At 33.8% G+C, this 23853-nt stretch overlaps 3 protein-coding genes across 3 annotated transcripts in view; 2 read left to right on the forward strand and 1 right to left on the reverse strand.

The window, feature by feature from the left end:
* The window catches only part of LOC142336375 (translationally-controlled tumor protein homolog), a 318382-nt gene that overhangs the window by 39448 nt on the left and 255081 nt on the right, over positions 1-23853 (reverse strand). The window lies entirely within an intron of this gene.
* The window catches only part of LOC142336371 (elongation factor 1-beta-like), a 128178-nt gene continuing 111851 nt past the window's right edge, over positions 7527-23853 (forward strand). Inside the window, exon 1 of the mRNA XM_075385152.1 lies at positions 7527-7536. The gene's annotated coding sequence lies outside the window, so the exon portion shown is untranslated. The remainder of the gene's footprint in view (positions 7537-23853) is intronic.
* The window catches only part of LOC142336710 (uncharacterized), a 29111-nt gene continuing 17794 nt past the window's right edge, over positions 12537-23853 (forward strand). Inside the window, exons 1-3 of the mRNA XM_075385622.1 lie at positions 12537-12804; positions 18100-18241; positions 21887-22003. Of these exons, the coding sequence (XP_075241737.1) occupies positions 12537-12804; positions 18100-18241; positions 21887-22003 (527 nt within the window). The remainder of the gene's footprint in view (positions 12805-18099; positions 18242-21886; positions 22004-23853) is intronic.

The raw sequence follows: 23853 nt of genomic DNA on the forward strand, positions 1-23853 counted from the left end.
TTTGTGAACCTTTTGCAATAAATTTTGTATGGCTATGGGATTGTCCTCATGTGAACAATATAACATCTGCAATTTTTACAAGTTTTGAATTAGTGTTAATTGAGTTTTCGACATCGTTAATGTATAAATTAAAAAAATCATGGAGCAAGCACAATTTCTTAGCGCACGCTTTTTTCCACTGAGTACCAAATAGAGTAAAAATCTTTGACGCCTACCCTTTGGCACCTATTCGTTAAGTAATTTTCAATTATCGTACTGGCGGAAGATCGAATCCCGCTTCCTTCAGCTTTTGTGGAAGCATTGAAGGAGCAATAGAATCAATTGTCTTGATAATCCCGTTGCAGCTGCAGGTATTGTTTTTGTGATCATTTTTTTACAACAGAACTAGTCGTAGAATTAATAAATCGATTGTTCGATCACCAAATTCAAAATCCGAAAAGCTTTTTACTCATTCTGTCGTGCTTCAGAAAATATTGTGATATTTTTTTATGCAATTGTTGGAAAATTTGGAAAACACATTATTGACTGATATAGGTTGGGAGTTAAAAACATGTAGCGAATCATCATTTATAAATAGAGGGCTGACAGTAGCATATTTAAATTGGCTGGGAAAATTTGGTATTATAAATTTTTGTTGACTATAAAAGTTAAATGTAGAGCAAATACACACATCGCATCTTTAACTGCTCAAGATAATGCATTGTCCCTGAAGGCCCCCTATTAGATTTATTTCCCATTTTGCAGAAAGCATGCACCTTAGTTAAATGTTTTGAAAAGAAAAATTTTTTTATATCAGATTTGGTAATTGCCAGAAAAGTTGCTTCATATTCGGTAGAGACGCTCAATTTTTTAATTGAGAATTTAGAAATTCTGCTAATTCTTAATTATTAGTCTGAAATCATTTCGCAAAGAGTTCCCTAAAACTGTACAGTTATTAGAGAATTTTAGGCAGATGTTGTTAACTTCCGTTTGTCGTTTTTGGTGTGAAGTTTTTGGAGAGCGTGTCTGGCTTGATCGCTTTGCTGCTCACTTGCAGTTCTCGCAAAATTTTCTTCCGTTTTTTTTCAAATAGACTATTAGTTTATCTTCTGAAAGAATCAAGTTTTCTCTGACGTTTTTTGAAAGCCAATAAAACACTCAAAATTGAACCATTTTTCGTCCAAGCTGCTCAATATTTTCTTTTTTCCAATGAATTTCATATATTTGGGTTTACGCTGGTCTCGTGTTAGAGTTAAGATGTTGATGAATAATTAAAAATCATCTAAGAAACTGAGACAAGAAGGAAACAAACAAGGAAATCGTTGTGAAGCTAAAAATTGCCTGACTTTGATTGCACAAAATTTTGTTGTGTTACAAGTAAATATCTTTTGCTGTCTCTGTTTTTGATTTTTCATAGGAGAGAAAAGTAGAAATCCCAAATGATTGGTTTTAAAAAAAGTAATCAAAAGAGAAAATGGTTCTGTAAATGCATGATCAGTTATGGTTTATTCTAGAAGAATTTTGTGGGATTTTTCAGGTTTGATTTTTTAGGCTCAATATTTTCTTGTTCCCAATGAATTTCATATATTTGGGTTTACGCTGGTCTGGTGTTAGAGTAATGCTTTTGATAATTATATAGAAATCGTCTACGACCCTGAGACAACATGAAGACAAACAATGACATCGTTGCAAAACTAAAGATTGCCTGACATTGATTGCACAATGATTTGCTTTGTTTGTTCAACTCAGATTGCAAGACGTTTTTCTCATGAATGTTTTTTAGTCTCTATTATTGTCGCCGATTAACATTAATTAATTAATTTCTACAATAGTGTTTTCTAGGTTGCAGGCTACTGTTTCAAGTATCAGTAACTGTTCATTAACTGTTTTTGAGGTGAACATGCAACGCGAAATTGTTTTTTTCATTATTTGTCAAAAGTTTTTCCAAACACTACTCAAACTAACTCAAAACAATTTGACCTAAAGTCATTTGCGTTTTCTTTGTTTCTAGGTGCAATACTTGATGGTACGAAAATTGCAACGCCGCCTCCTTTTTTTTGGTTGTGATTGTCGATCTTTCCTGAACATTATTGTAACCCTTTTAAGATGTTCCATATCGAAGAATCACACTTTTCATATAGCCATGTCTCAGTTATTGCAAATATTGACGGAATCAGTCTGCAAAATCTTTAATTGAGTCCTTTTTTCTTTGTATAGTTTTTGCATTGTTATTCATTTTTCACAACAGCCCGAGATTTTGTCAAATCGCCGTCTACACATAATAGCCTATAAAATACATTTGATTTGGTTTGGGAAACAATACGCAAAACGCTTTGTGGATTCTTTCTGTATTGAGGAAGTAAAACTCCATGAGTTGGTAAAAGTTTAACCTTGAAATGTTTTGTTCGATAAGTAATCAAAGCTTATGAAATACTGCAACCTTCCATTGGGCCATAGCGTTTTGAAACCCGCCCATACTTTGGTTTCACTGTAATTTCCGTGCTGTTCATTTGTATAGAACTCTTATCACAAGTCTTTTGAAGTATCTGCATCAATGATTTCACGCTTTCTTTTGGGTGGATGAAGGCCGTCACTTGATAGAAACAAGGAGACCTGTGAGGGCAATTATTAGAAGTCTGTTATTGCAAGCCTTGTTCCCTGCAGACCATTCAAGTTTTTTTTTAAATATTTTGATCCTTACGGGAATTTCCTAGGTGAGTAATTGTGCAAAGAGCAATGGTTGTAGACTAAATTGATTCGAAACAGTGGTTCTCAGCATTTCATAGCCACCTGATAACTCTTATCGATCAAACTTTGCTGACATGCAATCATTTGTTCTCATGAAAATGAGACTTGCTTCACTTGTTATTGCTCTTTTTTTGTAGCCAAATCTATAATTGATTTGATGTTGTGTCCACCAAATCCTCTCGCAATGACATCAGGCACAATTTGCACACCATTCAGTTGGCTCGTTACTGAATCTGCAATCAATAATGCGTCGACTTTTAGTTTTATTTTTCAGGAGATCAAGGTGAAGGGGATTCAAAAGTTTATTATTTATTTTATGTATACATGAGATGGTTGCAGGAGACCATCTTGCAGCTGTTCCCCTTGTTGGCATCTGGTTTGGTTGAGGCATCTTTTTTTTCTTTATCATGCTCCTTTTTGTTTTTCCAATTTGTTGAAAAAGGGGATATTGATCGCTGCGTATTTCCGAATTACTTACTTAAGCATAATTAAGATAGAGTTGATAAGGCAATGATCGACGATATGTTATTCATTCTTGAGAGAATTTAAAGAAATAATGTTGTCCTTCAGAGAAGAAAAACCCTTAAACAATGAAGAAATCAAGAAGTTAAAATTTTACCACATGTTGAATGTTATAAGTAGTTCTTAAAAGACAAAATTGCTTCTAAAAGTATATTTTTAATCTTGTTTGGTATATTTAGCATTGCCATGTAAAACGCAACATAATCAGCCACATTGCACTGATCAATAACGCGGCAATCAATCGCAGGTGAGGCGCACAACGTTTGCTTACGTGCTGACTTACTGTCAGGCCTGTTTTTGATGCTCTGCTATCCATGTGGCTTCATGTCTAATGGTTTGCCCATAGACGGAATTGTGCCTGCTACAATTAGTCTCGTATACAAAGTACAATTTTAGATGCTGATCGAAACCAGAATTTTAAAAGAAAACTAATTGTTAAAACCTTCAAATTTTGTCCAATGCTTGTGTCTTTTATGATTTATTTTTTCATGATTATATGTTTGAGTTTTTACTTTTCTAGAACTCTAAAAAAACTGATGCATTTACGATCAACAAAAAAATTAATTGTGATTCCATTTTGTTCCACACTTCAAAGTTGAAAAGAAAATCATTTTTTCAGTTTTTTACGTTGATTTCATGTTTCCGATTACTTGTAATTTTTTGTCATGTGTGTTTGTTCGGTTTATATAATTGAAAAATCTATTTGACGAAGATTCCCTTAGATGTTTTAGAAACTTTAAATGCCCACGAAGGTATAGAGCCCCATTCAGCTGAACTTTGTAATCGTAGTTTCTTATTAAGGTTGGCAGTTATAATCAGGTCACTTGACAGGAAACTAACTTATTTTTGTGGATTTAAACGGAAACATTCTTGGAGCAATTACTAAAAATGTTGGCACAAAATTTTTATCTAATATCAAATTGTGGTCTTTTTTCCAATTCTCAGTTTTTATGTTTGTATATTTTAGTCAATTTTGGTTGAGCCAAATTTAGTATTTTAATGTAAATTATTCTCTGTGTTTTTCAACTATTAGAGGCCTTACGGTTACGATTTTTTTCCATTCATCTTCTCATTAATCAAATTACACTATTCTTTTGAGACAAACTTCTGTCTTTTTTTGTTTCTCATTTTGCTCTTTATCATTTGAGCGTGACACTGGAATCAATCTTTAAAAATTTCAGCGAACCGTAGAAAAATTTTAATTGATTAGTTTTCTAATTTTTTTGACTGTCTAGCATAGTTTTGAAAAAACGTTTTCATAGCAATATCATCACTAAGTTCATATCTAATTCATGTTAATCATGTCGTAATCAAAACTCTCTTTTGTTGTTTACGTTCTATTGTCAACAAAGATCGAGATGCAATGGTGAACTGATGGTTTTGGCGTATTGGCCTCGCAAACTCTGTTCGAAAACTTTGATTTTTAGAAAAATGCACCAGTCAACTAAAAGATATTTTCATCCATTTTTCACTGTTACTTCATAAATGATCACATAATAAAATTTAAAACAGCAATGTTTTGGGTATTTTTTCCCGGCATCATTCAGAATTTGTTGTCATCTACATGAGGGACTAGAATATCAGCTGAAATAAAAATTTGAAGTTTCATTTGTCATCTTACTGAGAAAAAACTTGAAAAATTTACATTTGAGAGAAAGACCACATTTATGAAGATCTTTTAATTTAGAAGCTCAGATATTATATTCGAAATCTTTAAATAGAAGCTCAGGTTGAAGAAAGTTACTTAATTTGTTTGAAAACTGTTTCGATTTTCATTTTGCTACCCCTTAACCCTTTTTCCTTTTTAGTTACTGATGACCCTGGTTGGCAAAGAAACTAAAAAATTGTGCAAAAGATAAACTCGAATTTTGTTTTCGAACCAGGTTTTACTGTTCACTAGGGAAATCAATTGAATGAGGCTGGTTTGTTCGATATAATTTGTTTTCTCTCTTGAAACTTTAGGTTTTTGCTTTAAAAAACATCAAAAAGACTAGAAAAATATAAAATGAAAAATTTACCGTTTTCAAGCATTATTTTTGCCTTCAAAAAATCTAATTTTGGGGGCTTAGGACGCAATTCGTGAAAAAAAAATTACATTTGAGAAATAGGCCAATTTTATGAGGAACTTTTAATTTAGAGTCCAACTTTATTCGCCATGTTCAGAAAGAAACCAGTTTATGCATTTTAGTTGATGTTTAATTTTGTTGGAGAACAGCTTCAATTTTCATCTGCTTAACCTTTCAACTGTTTTCTATTTTAGGTACTGGAAACCTCGGTTGTAGAAGAAATCAATGATCAGCGCTAGGAAAGAATACGAATTTCTTCCTATACTTTAACCATGTCTTTTTGTCTAATAGGGAAAACCATTGGCCGAGACTGGTTTGCTTGATATATTTTTTTTCCCTTTAAAATAATAATTTTGATATAGAAATTAAAACGTTTAAGAGTTTTCTAAGATTTTACACAGCTTCGGTTAGCATTTGGAACATTTCAGTGTTCTCAATTGCCAAAATTTTATTTTCGAGTGAAGTAACTTGACGACTGTTAACTAAGATTTTACTGCTAGCTCTTGGCTTCTGCGCTCATCGCACGTGTTCAGCAATGGTTTCTATTGTGCTATTCGCATTGCTTCAAGAATCATAAACATTTGTGCCACAATGGATTGACCAATTATATGCCAATCAATCTCGCGTGAGTTGCCACAATATTTGCTTACGTGCTGACCTACTGACAAGCCTGTTGTTTTGATGCTCTGCTATCTGCCTGGTTAGATGTCTGCAGGCTTGACCATAGATGAAGATGTGTCTACTATAATTAATTTTTGATGGTAAAAGATATTTTTGATGGTAAAAAGGTTTCTTTTGAGTTTCATTGTTGTGTTTATCACTCTAATACTATAAACCAAATAGACACAGATTTCTTCTGAATAACTAAATAAAAATTAAGGTTCTTTTTCACTTTTTTGTAAACTAATTTAATAAAGTTCTCATCGCATGTTTTTATTTTTTTTTAAAATTGTGTTTGGTTCGTCAATTTCTTAGAAATCTGGAAAATTTACTCCCTTTACGATTAACAAAACAAACTTTGTGACAATATTTCGTTTCACTTTTTACTGTTGAAGAGAAATCGTTTTACCACTTGTTTACAATGATTTCAATGTTTCCGATTATTGTGAAATTTTTGTCATGTGTATTTGCTGGGTAGAAAAATTTGACAAATTTATTTGATGAATCATATGCTATATGAAGTTTTGCAAGAATCAAAACGATTATGAGCACTGTTAATTTTGGTTTAAGAAAGAAAACCTTATGCGCCATCTAAATTGGTTAGCATACTCTGTCAGTTTAGTTTAGTTAATACCGTGAAAAAATACCACAGAATTCTAAGTGTGGCAAAACAAGTGTTCCAAAGAGACTAATCAAAACCTCTAAATGTTTTCAATAGCGCACCAAATAAAATATTCTGAAGGAGATTGCAATACTGATGTTTTGAGTTGGAGCATCTTAGTATGTCAGTTCTTCATTTCAGAATAAAACAAAGTACTTGCCCCCATTTGTTTGGTTTTTCGAGTGACCTTTAAATTCCATGCTATTGTTGGCAAGTTTTTCAATATAGAAACCAATGATTCTTTTGCTCTTCATAGCCTGTCTGGTTACAGCTTTTTTTCATTTCGGGTTCAGTATTCGTCCATTTTTTTCAGTCCCATTTCTTAAACTAACTATTTATTTTCAGCACTTGGTTTTTAACAGTCTGTTTTCTTATTACATAGAGATGAAGTTAATAAAAGTCTTGCCATATCACCAAAAAATAAACGTGTTTAAATTTTTTGCATAAAATTGTCTTAGATTATTCAATTGAAAACTTTTGACAAATATAAAAATTTGTTAGCACTTTACTTTTTTTTCAGAACGTATTTTTTCGTTTTCTCTGCATGGTAAGTTTTTGTGTGAATTTTGTTTGTAAAAACTAAAGAAACCATATATTCTTGTCAACAATTTCATTCAAATCCAAAATTTCTGTCATTTGGTCCAAAGGAGGTTTTCCATTATTTTTCCATTGTTAGTGTAACCGAAACTGGCCATTAATTGTTAGGATTAAAGATGTCGCCGTTCCTATGGATAGGAGTTTTATTTGCTTCATTCACAATACCAGAGAATGTGGTTGTGTCTGTACACTGGATAGAAAAAATTGCAATTAGTTTCACCAGGAAATTTTACGAAGTTTCAATGCCCACAAAGGCATGGAGCCGTTTCAGCTAAAAGTTTTATTCGTATCTTCTTATTAAATTTTACAGCTCTCTCCAAATTACACGACAGGAAATCAAATCATTTCCTTAGAATAAAATGAATACATCCTAGGAGCAGTTACTACGAAGGCCAGCACGAGTTTTTCATCTAATTTAAAGTTGTGGTCCTTTTTCCATTTCCCAATTTTTCTTGTTTGTATATTTGGGTTAATTTTGGTAGTGATGAGTTTTCATTTTTAGTTTTAATGTCGGATTCTTCTCAAAAATAAAGGTATGAAATACGGATGTCATTCAAACCAAAATAACACAAATCTTCGTGGGATAAATTTTGATCAAACTCAAAACAGCTGTTACAGGTGGAACGATCGGCAAACTGAATCAGTCTGTAATCACAGAGGGACCCGGGTTGAAGCTTGTATTCATGCAATGACCATACATGATGCCATACAAATCCTAGCGTATTTCCTAGTACGAAATCTTATATGATTATCAAGAAATCAAATATGACCCTAGTATGGTTACCGGGAAATCATAAATGTTTTATCCCTTGAATTATTTTTCTGTTGTTTTTGAGGTAAAAAAATAAGAATCAATAATTTGATTCGGCGGCATCTTTATAGGATGCCTCAAAATGTCCTGCTACGCAAATTAGTATCGCAAACGGCGGTCTAACTTTCACTATGGAGATGAATGTTGGTTTGTCTAGTTGAGTGCGAGGATGCTGGAGTTATAGCTAGAAAATGCATGAAAATCTGAATTGAGGCAAAGTTAAACCCAACCCGACAGAAGATAATCTTAAACATAAACAAATGAGATTAAAGTGTAAACAAAGATGGATATTCTTTGATTCAAAAATGATCTTCTCCTACTGACATTTTCAAGTTGTGCTAATTCCAGACTGTCTGTACCGTTTTATTTGTACAAATTCTTATTGATAAAACTTATTGTGCATTGTGTTTATTTTTCCTTAATTCAACAGCATTAAAATCACGTGAACAAGGGATAATCGACAAGATTTTCTCAAATAGGGTGGAGAGATCATTTTCGTAAATTGTTCTCAAACTCAGCTGGTAGCAGCTGTGTAGGCTCATTGTCATTTTCTTGGGCAATATTTATCTAACCTATCTGCACTGTTTTTGAATGAAAGTTTTCGTAAACGCCATATTAAATCTTGGGAGAAATATTTTGCTGCTTACGTCTTTCAAGAATAAACAACATAAACAATGTCGGACAGCTATTTCTTTAAAGCACGAAGTGCGAACCCCAATATATCAGAAATTGTTAAAGTAAATTCCCTAAACTAGATGCATATATTCAGCCCCATAAAGTTGCAACGCTATCGAACGTTTCAAAGGTCAAAGTTCAAATCTAAAGCATGCAGATATCTAGCAAAACACTGCCCATTGGCATGCCCCGAGCTTTTCGAACGTTCGCTTGCGTTGCAAGCGAACGTTCGAAATAGGACTTTTTATATCTCTAGATGTTAGTTGACTGATTTTTTGCTCCAATTAGACCAGGTTCACCAAACACGATAGAAACTATTCAAGCTCTGCATTATGTCCACACGCTTATTGTTGCTGCGTATTTTCTTAATAAAAGTGGCAATTGTTAATGTTGAAACCTCCGACAATGGAATGGGAAAGTAGTTTCTTAAATATTCTTATACATGCTATTAATATAGATTAAGATTAAATTTACCCATTCCCAGTAGGTTTTAGTAACAAAAAGTCATCCTTAAGGCCACTTAATAGAAAAAATGCAGTGATGAAAAAATATTTCCCAATTGTCTATGCATGCAATGCTGCTAAAATTCTTTTCTGAGAGATTATGAGCGCAGAAAATGAGAACATTAAAGGTTTTGATCGTCTTTGAGACAGTTGAAATAGACAGAAAAAAATTTGAGAGTTGAAATTGAAAGAAAAATTATTTATTCTCGTTACTAAATGGCAATTTCTATACATTGAGCAGGATAAGCTGACCAAGTTAGACACACATATTCTAAATGAAAATGTAAGAAAATTTTCATAAAAATGGCTTTTCTGAAAATTTCTTCTAATTTCATTTATTGGAGAAGTTCGAAAAACTAGTAGTTATACAACCTAACCGAAATACATCTCTTAGCCCAAAACAAATATTTAAAAGCAAAACGCTAATTAGATACTCATGGGTACGATTTCCTCAGTCACCAGCACTTCGAGGCAGATATGATCCGGGTTTGAAAGATTGAGCTCTATTTTAAAGAATTATAGTCAAATTTTTCCCTAAACAAAGTGTCCCAATTTAGCATACTAAGTTAAAGGCAAAAACTAGAAATCTAGGGATAGAAATCAAAAGTTTGAGACTTGAATCAAACCGCTATAAATGATAGGGCTGTGCCGCTATCAGAGACGGACACGTTTGGTTTGCTTCATCTCCTGTATTTCATAAGATGAAAAATTTTTGTTCAATAATCTGCAAAACTCTTAACTTCAATTTCAATTAAATTCATCGCTTTTGCACCCTTTGGTTCTCCAAATAGGTTCGATAAACTTTTTTGGTTCTCGGGCAACTAAATTTTTGTTCCAAAATTTAAAAACTGTAAAAGATTATAACGAAACAGTTCGTTCTCGATACTGCCAGAAACGTAAAGTCGAAACTTATGTTCCCTTTGCCACATTTTTTTGTTAATTGCATCGGAAAAAATGTCCTCCTGACTGTCGTATATGTATTGCGTTAAAACGAGGAATTTATTTAAACTCAGAATAATGTGAGAGCCACCTTTTTGTTTCGGTTTTAAATAACACCATGCCGAATTAAACAATACTCCGTTTATTCTTTCTAACAAAACTTGCAAAAAATTTTTTGGCAAAACTTTCGATTGGTCTAAATCATTTAAGCAAAAACAAAGAATTTATGAATAAGATAGGTATGAGGTTTTTCTTAACTCCGTTCATGGATGGAACAGACATAAATTTTCTCAGCAAGATGACAATTTTTAAAAACAAGGAGAGTATTTATAATATGTAGGTTCAAATTATTTATACAATTTAACGAATTTCCAAAATGCATTCATGAACAAACAAAAGGCTGATTAAGCGTTATGTTCGTGACATTTAGTGCCAAATAAATCCAAAAAATTAAATTTTGCTTTGCCCTGTCTAAAAATTTTAATACTAACTTTCTCTTAGAAAAACACTGATTGAGAAATTAGCTCTCTCAAAATATCTACCAGCTTTTGTGTATTAAGAAGTGCCATCCGAATAAGATTTGGCGAGAAAATGTCCAAGGATAAGGTGCGGGACTCCAGCCATACCTGATCAGACCGCCTTGGGTCGTGCACAGGGGATGAACCGCGACCGCTCCACAGAGTCTGCCAGCACTACCTACGGTTCTGGTAAAGTCCGTTCAAGACCCTATCCAGAGTCTGCAAATCCTGCTCTGTTCACTACCTAAGGTCTGATCAGAGCCCCGCTCATAGTCTGGATAGTCTGAACATAGCGTTGTCTACGGTCTTGATAGTTGTGTTGTATGGTTTGAAAAGTCTGAACAGAGCTCTATCCAGAAAGCGTACGGTCTGATGAGAAGCCTTTCCAGAGTCTGGAAAGTCTGCTAAGAACCCAGAAGTCAAACCGAAAAAAGAAGAGATAGTTAACCCCAAAGGTGACTGTTTTTTGTGGAACACTTCCCAATTTTACTTGATGAACATCCGAGAAGACGCTTATGACTAAATTTGGTAATTGCAGTCGAGCTGAAAATTTTTCATTGTTTGGAATAAATAATTTTTACTGAAGAACACAAAAATCGTAACCATAAAATAGCGTCTGTTTTTCTGAAAATGATTAATTATATCAGTGAATAATGCTACTTCAACAATTACAAGTGTCAGTCAAGGTAACTCCAGTGCGCAACCAAAATTGGTCTGGCACCCCAGTCCGCGACTTACGTCAGTCTGGCAACCCCAGTGTGCGACTACTCTCGGTCTGGCTCCCACAATGCGAGATTCACATCTGACTTATCGGAACTGATTTTGGTCGGGATGGTCTGATCAGAGCTGATTTAAATCACATAGCTCGTCCCGGGTATCTCGAATGCCTCTGAATTGCTCAATTTCCCGATATCGGAACACATATTCCTGAATTGAATTGAAATGCCCTCTGTCACGCAGAAAGATCATCATACAAATTTTGTTTAAAAATTCTGAGTGACCTACTCGGTTTTCATTAAAGCCACTTCAAAACTTGACTTTTTGGAATTTTGTAATAACTGAAACTATTAATTTTTCCAAAATTACCGAATTTTGTTTACTATATCTTTTAGATATCTTTTCTGATGCAAAAAAAATCATTCGAACTTGTCGAAATTTTATCATGTGAAAACTGTGATCCCAAAAATTTTAGCTCAAAGGTTTAGCTCCATTTGACTTCGAAGGTAGCCGAAATTGTACTTTTTGAGAGAAATGTAGATTTTATGGTTAGAGATTTGACCTTAAACTACCAAAGGCGGATATGACCTTTCCAATGGCGTTTCGATCCAATTTTGCTTGAACTTATTCAACATACCCTCGTTTGAGAACACCTCGTCTGACCTGCGATACTTTTCGAATTTCTCCAGGCAAATATTTCACATTATTGAAAAATTACCATTTGTTCAGCCACTAGCAGTTGTCCGTCATCTTGAAAGCATTTCATATTTCAATATTTTCTGAATCCCTTACTGTCTATAACTGTAATTGAAATTCTCTTCGCTTTATTTTGAATCGTTTATCTTAATGGCCACTTACGGCAAGTATTACCCATCCGGAAATATCTATAACCGCGACAAAGTTCGGCGTAGACATTCAGCTATTGACACAAAAATAACAGATTGTGATTTCGGAGTTCAGTTGTCGACAATTGATGAACAAAAAGTCACAACTTCAAACGACCCCCCAAAAATCAAAATGAGCATGTCACAAAAACTTGTGAGGAAAGCTATAAGGCGTTTGAGAGACGCTTTGCTTCCTCAAGTTGGTGGAACTCGTAAAGCTTTCCGAATAATTTGGGTCTTAATTTACATAGGGTTAATGACTGTATTTCTCTACTCATTTTTCCAGCTAACTGAAAAATATTTCAACTGTCCAACTACTAATGACATGACGTTGACGACCGAAACTCATCTTGAGTTTCCTGCGGTTACAGTCTGTAACGAGAATCCAGTTCGGAAGTCAATGATTGGTCGATACCGGAAGTTCAGAGATCTGATCAGGTTGGACAAATATGTGACGAGCTACGTGGATACAACTATCAAAGATTACGGCAGTATTGAAGAGGAAACTTATAACTGTTCCGCAGGTCGGTTTTTAAACTTATTAGTTTAAATTAATCTATCGACATAAACATTTATTTACTTCCTAACCAGACAAACTTCTAACTGCAGCAAAAAGTCTGGAAAATGGTCGCAATATGTTCTGTTCAAACTGATGTTAAGTATTTTTTCCCAGAAAAACAAAACAATTGACCTTTCTGGTGTGTCATTTTAAGTGGCGATGGTCAGATGTCTTTCCTCTAACCTAAATTAACGTCCCTGAAGGTAATTTTAAAAATGGACAGTTTTTAAAAGGTTTATGGAAATAAATATTTTTCACTTAGTGTTAAATTTGTACTAGACAAGGAGGTTCGGTAATGTGCAACCGCACATAAGGTTCCGACCCGGCTCATCGACAATTTTGGCATAATTGACTACCAAATGTGGAACAGATAAAAAAACCCAAAAATAATTTTTGGAAATTCCAAAAACCCAAAAAACTATCTCTTTTTCGAAAAAATAGTGTATCAGCAAAAAGATAGCCTCCAAAAAAATAACTTAGTGAGTAAAAAATAACTTAGATGTGTTCTGTTCATTAATTAATATAAAAAAGATCAACTCTTTTCTTAAAAAAGATCGACTGATTACAATCAGAATTCTTTTTGAATTGTAACAGTCCAAGATTGGTCCAAAATTTGCCCTTCTAATGCTTTTCGTCCACTAGGAACACATAATTTTTTGAGTTTTATAGATATAGATAATTTGTTAGTTAGTAACTCATAACTAAATTCTACGTTTTTGATAACCAACGAGTAAAGTTAGCTAAAACGGCAAAGTTTTAATTACAGAGCATTCTCAACAGAAGTTGAAATAGGAATAGCCCCCTTTTGAGTCTACAAAGATTATATTAGTGCTATATGAGGTTGTACTTCCGGCAAATTTAATCAAAGTGGACTAAAGAAATTTTTTGTGCTGTTTTTAATGAGAAAGGCTGAATTTTGAAATGTTTAGCCAGAACTTTGACAGAAAAATTAAATCCAAAAAATCAACAATTTTTTTTGTTTTTAAAATTAAAATCAACAACACTATTCTCAAAAACTTTAGCAAAATTAACCAAAATTCAGGTAAAATTTCGGAAAATGTGAATAGAAACAAGGGAATTCACTCTACTTTTCTCAGAAATTTAAACCTCGATAACTCCCTTTAAAAAAACGAAAATACAAAAAAAATCTTTTTTATTCCATATTCTACTCTGGACGAGAATTTAACAAAACGGCGAATACTATGGTAATTACTCTATTTATTAAAAATAGAGTTTTATGTTGCTTTTGATTTTGTCTTCGACTGGGCCTATAAATGACTTGTTTGTAGAAAATTCACTTTTCTTTAATTTATGTCTCATGTACACGTTTTGAAGCACTCAAGCAAACTTTTGACAAATTGGATTCCAAACACTCGAGAAAAAGGTACATCTTCAGAAAAAGTGTACAGCTAGTATCTTGAACGTTTTTGGTGTGCTATAAAATTCAGTCTCCTTTTTCTGAAAAATCTGATCTCTTTCGATAACTTCTTTTACTACTTTTTTCTCTAAATGCAAACAGAGTTATTTTTTCTGCTTTGGATTAAATTTAAAACTAATAAAGTGGCAATTCATTTTTTTGAAATGTTTCATTAGGTACTTTCTATTGAAATTAATCTAACAAACTAAGAAAGTTTATAAGATTTAATTGGTACTTCAATAACTTGAGTACTTCGTAATATTAACCTGCTGTACAAAATGTTTAGCCAGTAAAGAATCAAATTCTCTATTGAAATCTTAGATGAAGCACTGGTTCTAGAAAAAAGTTGACTTGCGAGCAGCATTCCAAAAATTATTGCAAAAACGATTGTAACAACTTGCATCCTAATCCACACACTTGATGTTTGTTTTCAAACTACACACAAAATAAAGTTAAGGTAATTTTACCCTAACGCAGTTAAGGGTTATTTAGTGTGTACAAAAACCTAAAACTTCGAAAATAAAATTTTATAAAATTTTTACAAATCCATTCGTAGTTTTTGGTATCGTCCATCGGTATCGTTTTTGATATATATATATATATATATATATATATATATATATATATATATATATATATATATATATTTATATAAAAGCTGGTTTTGTTTGGTTTAGAAAATTATGATTGGTTGAAAACCAACAAAGAGGCTCGTTAATGTGCGTTTGCGCATGATGTTTCGACCCGCGCCCGTCTACATTTTTGACATAACTGTCAACCAAATAAAGAGATAATCAAAAATAGATCTTTGAAAGAAGAATCAACTACTATATGAATTGCATAATGACATGCCTCATTGCAGCGCTTACGAGATCTCATACCATTAAGAAGACTACGGGAGAAAAATAAACGACAAATTAGGCAAAAAAACAAACATATTTTGGCGGCAAAAATTCAACATCTAAACCTAAAAGCATCTTGCAGCAATGCCAAAATACAATCAGAAGAAAGCCTAACTACACAAATTTACTTTTTTGTTACTATAAAGCAGATGGGATTTTGTATTAACGACACTAGGTAACAAGTTGCCAAAAAGAAGGTATAACGAGGCGACCTTCAAAAATCAACCAATATTTTTTAATTCCAATATTTAAAAACGTCCTAAAAACCGTTAGATTTTAACAAAAAAATCTTGATATATTAACTAAAAAGTAATTAAAAAACCAATAGAATTTTTCTTTGGTTAGAGTAAGCCACGGAAACGGACTAAAGTTGAAGAAAAATTGAAAAAAATAATACAAACAATTTGCGAAAACATAAATTATTGAAGCCATTTAAAACATCCGCTGTTATCTGAATATGTTGTTTCTTATTTCAAATGTTAATTAAAATATTTCAGAAAAACTATGCTGAAAGAGTAATTAAGTTCACTTGGGTCTCAATTTAAAATCATTGGGATCTGTTATTACGCGAATGTGCTTAAAGAAAAGAAAAAGGAACACAAATATTCACCATTAACAAAATTTTTATGAAAACGCATTTTTTTGCACAAACAAAACACCAGTTATAACTTAATTTTAACAGCCGTTTAAAAAATTGAACGCCAGGAAAATGAATTCGGCTTCTCAATGATGAGAGTAAGATAAAAAGTGACAAACATAACAATAAAATCTAAAAAGCTTAACGTTTGAAAACAAATGATATCATAAACTTTAAAGCTGTTTGCTCCAAACCTAGTGCATTGAAAATTTTCATTCGTTCAACATTCAATTAAGGACTTTTGAGACCCCTCAGTTTTTTTACCGATACATAAAGAACACAAAACAGGGAAAAGCAGCAAGTTTAAAAAAATGAGAAAAAAGTGTCGAATCCATCAAGAAATATTCTTTTTTTAACAACATGACTTCCAAAAACCAACAAATCTGAAAAAATCTAATAAAACCACGAAATTTTTGAGAAACCCCGGAGCATCAAAGCCATTAAAGTCAATAGCTTTCATCGTAAATCAACAAATAATAAGTTATAATATGCTATGCTTGGATGAGAAGGCAACAACTTGTTTCATATCTAAATCATCAGTAAGTCATCACAATAAGTCGTACGTCTATGAAAAACAACAAGTGCAAGCAAAAACCAGAAAAACAGTAGAATAATGCGAGAAGACAGTTTCGAAGTCAAAAAACCATACTTTCTTCTCTGCATTTTTATCTGTGAGCTAAAGAAAATTTTCTCTATATCAATAATAAAAAGGCAATAATAGGATAATTTGATAAGATTTTAACAATTATGAGATCCGAAATTATGAAAAAAAAATAAGCAAAAAATTTTTCAAAAAAAATATGAAAATTTGTTGGTGGTTTCCAAGTAGTAAGGTCAATAGTTCGAATAAAACCGCTAACCAGAATAATTTTGGTTGCAGTAGAAAAGAATGCTGGTCCTGTCATTAGCGAGACTAATTTATAATTCACAGAAACAAGTTTAAGATCAGTAATGTTCTAACAAAAATTTTTCGAAAACTGGCTTTAAAGTCTTAACAGCCATTAGCTGTCCACTCAACCTACTACATATGTTTACTTACTGTTCTTTAGGAAAACCGTTTCACTTTAAGTCAACGAGTCTATGTCATAGGACCACAATTTTTTAAATCTCGAAAACAATATCAGAATTTCAATAAAAATTACGAAAACTCAGAGTCGGAACCATAAAAAAATAGGCGATTGCTTTAAAACCAATTATTTGTTCATTGGGAATCATTTTACCGAGTTTCGTTTTTAAATGAGGATCCTTCATGAACAAAACCCGGATTCGTAGATTGACTGGTCTCTAAGTGAATTGAAAGAAAAAAAATGTGAAATGAGTTTTAAAATGTCAGCTCACAAATAGAAATTGATTTTTGTTTTTGATATTGAACTTCCCTATGAGACAAAAACTACCCTTTTTATGGCCTTTTTTCTGTTAGGAACACAAGATTGTTTCATTGGCAGCATAAAAGTTTAATTTGAGTTTTTATTTTTTATTGAAAAATTCCTAAATTGAACAAAAAAGTGAACAAAATCATGCCAAACATCAAATGTTCACACATAACTTTAAACCTCAATAACTCTTCAAAAAACAAGAATTTCAACAAATATTTTCAATTCCGAACTCTACGCTGGATGAGCTTTTTAATGATGCCACTCAAATTTCTCTATGATGAACATATCAATTAAATATGTACACCACCGCCACACCTGGATTGATTAGGTCTTTTCATAAATTCTAAGTCTAGACTCGGGTTTCAAAAAAATTTTTCAGGCGTACTGAAATTTTTAGTAGCTCGTGGACAAAAACTATTTGAATAAAACTTGTCTCTTTTCTTAAATTTGTATTAAAAATGAAGCGTGGTGGATAAATGTTGATAGTGAATTTGTTCATCTCTCAATCAGTTTTGTGCGGCTAAAATTGACAAGAAAACAAAATTGACAAGAAAAACATAGAGGCCGCTTCGACGTCTTCCTTTGTTAAAAACCGATTATATCAATGAATTCGAATTTCTGATTTTTCGAATTTCTGTTCAAGCTCCTTCCAATTGATGATGTGTTGTTTCCGTAATACGGTTTAGTAATCGAGGCGTAAATTTGAAAAAAAAGTAAGACTTTGCTCATTCCGTTCAAATCTTTTTTGGCATACCTACCACTCTTTTATCTTTTTGGGGGTAAATTTGGGGTGAATGATAAAAAAAATAATGCGCCCCAAATTAGACCTTCATTACCCCTTTCCCATCTGACATGTGAAGTTATGCATATGTGAACCTGGTAAGAGGCAGAAGAGGTGATTAAACGGTTTCCATTTGATTTGTGTTAGACTACTTCAAGTGTGAAGGCCAAGGCAACTGTATCCCTGAAGAGTGGGTATGTGACGATGTCAAACACTGCAGCGATGGTAGTGACGAGAATATAACAAACCCTATCTGCAGAAAACTTCTCAAGGAACGATCTCAAATGAGGCAAGATTCCACTTTGTGTGTCAGTCCATTCATTGAGTGCTATCATATACGACATAAAACCAAAAAAATATGCGCTCAAACCTGTGACGAAATTGAAGAGTGCGTAGGCGGTTATGACGAAAGTCGCTATGGTTTTAACTGTTCATTGGGAGTTCAGTTTAAATACATGACGGCTACAGACGAAAAACAGTTTATTCAGTCTCCAAACTATCCAAACCACTACTTCAACGAAGCACGGATTGCGTGGATCATCTCTCTTGAGGAGGGTTATCAACTTAGATTGAAAATGGAGGACTTTAAAACGGAGTATATTTATGATTCGTTATGGGTAATCAAGGGTGAAGTGAAAAAAGCCGAAATTAAGGTACAAGTATGAACTTTTCATTTAATAGTCCTGAAAAAGTCCCGAAAAACAACCATGATAAAATGTTGTCGTCAGGATATAATCTCTCATAAAAATCTAGACTCTGTGATAAGACCTACAAAATCAAAGGGAGGGGCAAAATATATTGCCAGCCAAACTTTCACAGAGGGAAGCTAAGAACTCTCTGATCTATTCATGCTTCTATTTTCTCCTATCATAAAAAATGACTGTTAGTTTTTATATGTAATTTATTTCTCACCATTTGTTTATAGCAATTATTACCACCTGCACCAGAAACTTTTTCATATTAGTGAGATAAGTTTGCTCGCAAGCTGTTCTAAAAGACATTCAAAAGACTACACGATAGCTTACACCACAATAACGACATCCAAAGTTACGTGAAAAAGTTGCTCGCAAAAAACTCATTTCTTCTGCTTTGCCATTCAAACCTGCTCAACCCAATCTTAATAGACTCCACCTAATTGTCGTACAGAAATCGTTTTCTGTAGTAGAGAGTATTTTGCTATGGCGATTTGCTAATTAAGATTGATATGAATTTCGAGTGCTTTCGAGGTGCGATTCCACTACTAAATTTGAATTTAGCAAGCTATATTTTTTGGATATTACTTTTCGACGACCTTGCGAATGCAGCGTTTGCTTTTTATCTATTATTTCGCTCAGCGAAATTGTGCTTAGGTTAGATTTTTTTGAATTGAATGATCCGCAGAGCGAAATTCGAAATAAAGAGACTCAACTGAAAATTGAATTTAGATTAACAACAGTGACAAAAGAAGATTTACATAAATTTGATCAGCAATTTCATCACACAACTTCACAACTGTAGAAAAAAATTGCCACAAAAAATAACAGACAGCATGAACAGAGATTCAATCACAACTCTCAAGTAAACAAATTTAAAAGTATGGACAAGAAGATATTGTCTTCAAAATTTAGAATGAACAAATTGAGAATGAAAAAACTAAATTTGAACTAAATTAAAATGAAATTAATGGATTTAGCGCCGCAATTGATTTCATCAATTGTACACCTATATCACATTAATTTTTATAGGCATAACTTATTTTTATTAGGTACAGTTTACTATAAACCATCCTATTATGTATATTGATAAAAGACTAATAAAAATATGTACTGGTTACTATAAATAATAGGATAATGTTTGTGAGCAGTTTTATGTTTAATCTGAATCAGCTTCATAAGCGCATTCCGCCTCGCGGACTGTCATAGTATTTCCAGGTCATTCATAGTTCGGGGAGACGCAATGCTGTGTTCGGTACGTCTGTATTGGTGAAAAGGGGGTCTACTGAAAAGTTTGTTTCTTCGTCATCTTGATTGCGGGCGGCCGTGATCATGATGGTTGAAACAATAGATTTATTTTGAATCTGTTGTATTTTTATCATATGTCGTCTTTTTGGTCTTGATTGTGCTGAATTTGACGATAAATTCGGTGGACAAGTTTGAGTTGACGCCATTGATTCGTCCGATTCTGTTTTTGATGGTGACGAACGTTTTCGTTTATGCGTAGTATTTAGAGCTGCGGTGGCGTTTGTAGCTGCCTTCCGTTTTGGTTGAGTTGGCCGCTCTGACATCACAATTAACGTCTGTGGAAGGACCTTTGGTGACGGTTTCGGTAGGTGGCTGTGGCGGTGCGGGAACTATGGTCTTTTTAGGTATTGTTGGCATTCGCACTCGTACTGCTCTCGACACATTAGAGTGAAAGGACGAAACGCAACTCGTCATCAACAATTATTTTGAGTTTGAATTTCTTGTCTCCTTCTATTTTTCTTCTCGCATCCTTCGCATGCTGATTGATGAGATCTTCAGTTATTTTGACCGTAGGTACTTATGGTCTTCGATCGGCATAGCATTTTAAGTCCGTCTGTCTTTCTGATTTTGTGCCAAATTTGGCTAGGTCTGAGTGTCTAATCGTTACTTCCTTTCTGCCTGGCTCTTATATGATTAGAGTGTGTTCATTCGATTTTTTGACTGACGAGCCCGGTGCCAAGACCTCGTATAATCCGTCCAGACTTTTTTTAGATCATTTGGACTCCGGCTTTTTTTTTCGCTAACTTTAATGTCAGAGAAGCCTCTGTCCTGGGTACCGGTCGGCCAACATCTGGATGAGGGAACATTCTGGTTTTTTTGTTTTGATCCTCATTACATCGCCTTTCCGCATCCTTACTGAGGTGATATCTTTTTTTTCGAGTTCAGTATTGCTTCGTGCCTCGTTATCACACTGTTTGTCCGGTATGAGCTCATCCCAGCGTACTGTCTCAATGTCTAAATATTTATTAAAAATTGGTTTATTTGTTAGAGTATTAGGATCAGGGTCAGTTGAGATATTGCTTAAAGGTGTGTTTGCTTTTCTGCCAAACTACGCATCAAAAGGTGAAATGTTAATTGACTTTTGGCGACATACACGGAGTTGGTAAATAATTGAGTTTATTGACGCTTTTAAGTTAAAAGGATTTTACGCTGGCGTTTCAATACAAGCTAATTGATTCTTGATTTTTTAATTAGCCTCTCAACTAGACCAATTGCTCTGTGTTCGTGTATTGGAGCTTCATTTAGCTCAATATTATTTTGATTACAAAAAACTTTAATTTGCTGACAAAATTTGGCATTGTGCTTCATCTAAACTAATCGTACGAGGACTTCCATGTATTAATACATATTCTTGAATAAATTTCATTATATTTTCTGCATTTGCCCTGTCAAAAACCTCTGCTTTTGGAATTTTAGAGAAACGATCTATGCATGCGAGAAAATAGAATTCTTGATTCGTTTCATTATAAATTGGTCCGCCGAAGTCAATTTGAATCTCCTCATATGGCACTCTACACATTTTTAGTGGTGCCCATTTGCTGGAAGGCATAATAGACTTTAAATTTTTGCCAATTTTGACGCAAGGGTTACATTTGGCAGTTTTGAAAGGATGTCCCGATGCGTGAACGGCCACCATGCGTGCACCGCCATGTCTGTCATCCCCAAACTCCCAGGATGTGTGGCGTGAATTGGTTCTACGTATAAATATATTTGGGGACGGTGATCCGATCATCAATGCATACACAGCAATTCTTCACGCGAAGATCTTTCCAAAAGCTGTGTATATAGGGGCTGATCTGGCGGCAACGGTCCTCGTTATCTGTCATCACGCAATTTCGTACATCTTTGAGATTTGCGTCTTTGGAAGTCAAGCTGGCCATAAGCCTGCGGGAGAAATTATTCGACAGGGCAAAATTGAAAGCGTCTGTATATAGATCGTCACTTGATGGTGATGTCACTGTTGTTGTTTCAATACCCGTAGTCGAAGGTGTGACTGGCACTGGTGGGACGGTAGATGGGCCAGCTTCATCGGCAATGCGAACTTTGGTTGGGCTAGATTGTTTTATTTGCAGAAGGGTTTCCTCATCGGATTGAAACATGATTAAATCTTTTTGAATACCATCAACAATTCGTCTAATATCTTTGGAACGTTGGTGCGATTGATTGGTAGGGCAATTTGAGGCAAGAAAACGAGTGAGGAATGTTTGTGTTCTCGATTTTGTCGGTGGATTGCGAGTTATTTGGTGTTAATTCGCTAATTGTATTGCCATTATTCGTAGTTTCAGAATTTTCTCGATTTCGCGGTGCAAATTTGCTGCGTAATTTGACAATGGAATGTGAATTATTTGAGGCCAGTTTTATAGATGGATTTCTTACCGCAAAGTCAGTATAACTTTCTGCATTCAATAGAAAGCGTTCCGCACTGCATTTAATAGCGTCTAATTTGGCAAATTCAAATTGCTCATCATAAGTAGAGATATTAACAGCTTTTTGCTGGCGTTCGCGCAAAATATAATCTACTAAACACATTTTCGAACCACGAAGATGATCTATCGAAAAATCAAAAGATAAAAGTTGATTAATCCAACGTGTAAGACGACTATTATAAAAATTATTAGCTGTGTTCTCTCTCATTATAGACAATAATGCTCTGCAATCCGTTATAACAATGGAAGGTTTACCGTAAAGGTAGTATTTGAAATGTTCTATGAACAAAACGACGCCCAACTATTCAAGCTTGCTAATACTATTTTGATCTTCAACTGAATTAAAGCAAACGTGAAGCGAAAGCTAAAATATGCCAACCGTCTGGAGTTCGTTGCTCTAATGCACAGCCCAAATCTTTTCGAGTTTCGTCAAATTTTATCCGTGTTTCAAGATCTGGATTGAAATGTTTTTTTTGTTGCCTCCGCAAATTTCGGTTGAATTTTTTTGAAGTGTTATTTATGCTCATCTGTCCTAACAAATTGAGTGTTTTTTGTTAGTAGAGATCTGAGTGGTTGAAACATTTGAGATAAATTTAGTATGAAATTGCCTAAATGATGCACAGATCCCCTAAAAGATCACAACTTCTTGAGATTAGAAGGTGAAGATAACTTCTGAATTCGATAATGGTGTTATGCCAAATTGAGTATAATGATGTCCCAGCCATTCAATTTGACATTTAGCGAAATGGCATTTTGCCAGATTAATGCGAAGACTTTTCTAATCCCGTTTAATTAAACAATTTCGCACAAGGTCAAGATGATTGTCGATACTACCTCTACTAACTATTAAAATATCGTCCAGGAAACAAAATATATTGTTTAGACCGGCTAGGGTACAATTGATAGCTTACTGAAATTCCGCCGGCATATCCGTTAATCCACAAAAACTTGTTTAAAAGCGGTAAGTGCCGGTCATATTGCCGCTGACATTATAAAAGTTACAATGGTGGGCCGTATCAGTAGAATATTTAGTTGACTGTAAGCGTACTGCAATTCTAATATTGTAAAATAGGCCGTCTTTTGCGGCTCGTTTGACAGTGTTTGTGAGACAATTTGTATTAGCGAATCGATGTTTGGCATTTGATTTTTATTTTTAAGAATTGCCTTATTCAATATCTTTGAATCTCAAGTTATTTTGATTTATTGGTCAATTTTGACTGTGATAACAATTGGGGCAATGAAAAAATGTGCGGAACAATTTGATAATTTTTCAATATGTCCCTCGTTTAGCAATTTTTCCAGTTCGATTTTTAATTTCGGTTGAAAGTGAGTTGGTACTTTTCTCCCATTCTGACGGTTGACACGATATTTTCTATGAAATTTTGAATTGACAGTATGATTTTTGATTTACCAATTTCCGAAACTAATGCCGGAAATTCTTTAGCCAGTTATTGTTTTATTGCGCCAGGTGTTTC

The sequence above is a fragment of the Convolutriloba macropyga genome, chromosome 3, assembly GCF_964194025.1.
Source record: "Convolutriloba macropyga chromosome 3, txConMacr16.3, whole genome shotgun sequence".
Taxonomy (NCBI): domain Eukaryota; kingdom Metazoa; phylum Xenacoelomorpha; order Acoela; family Convolutidae; genus Convolutriloba; species Convolutriloba macropyga.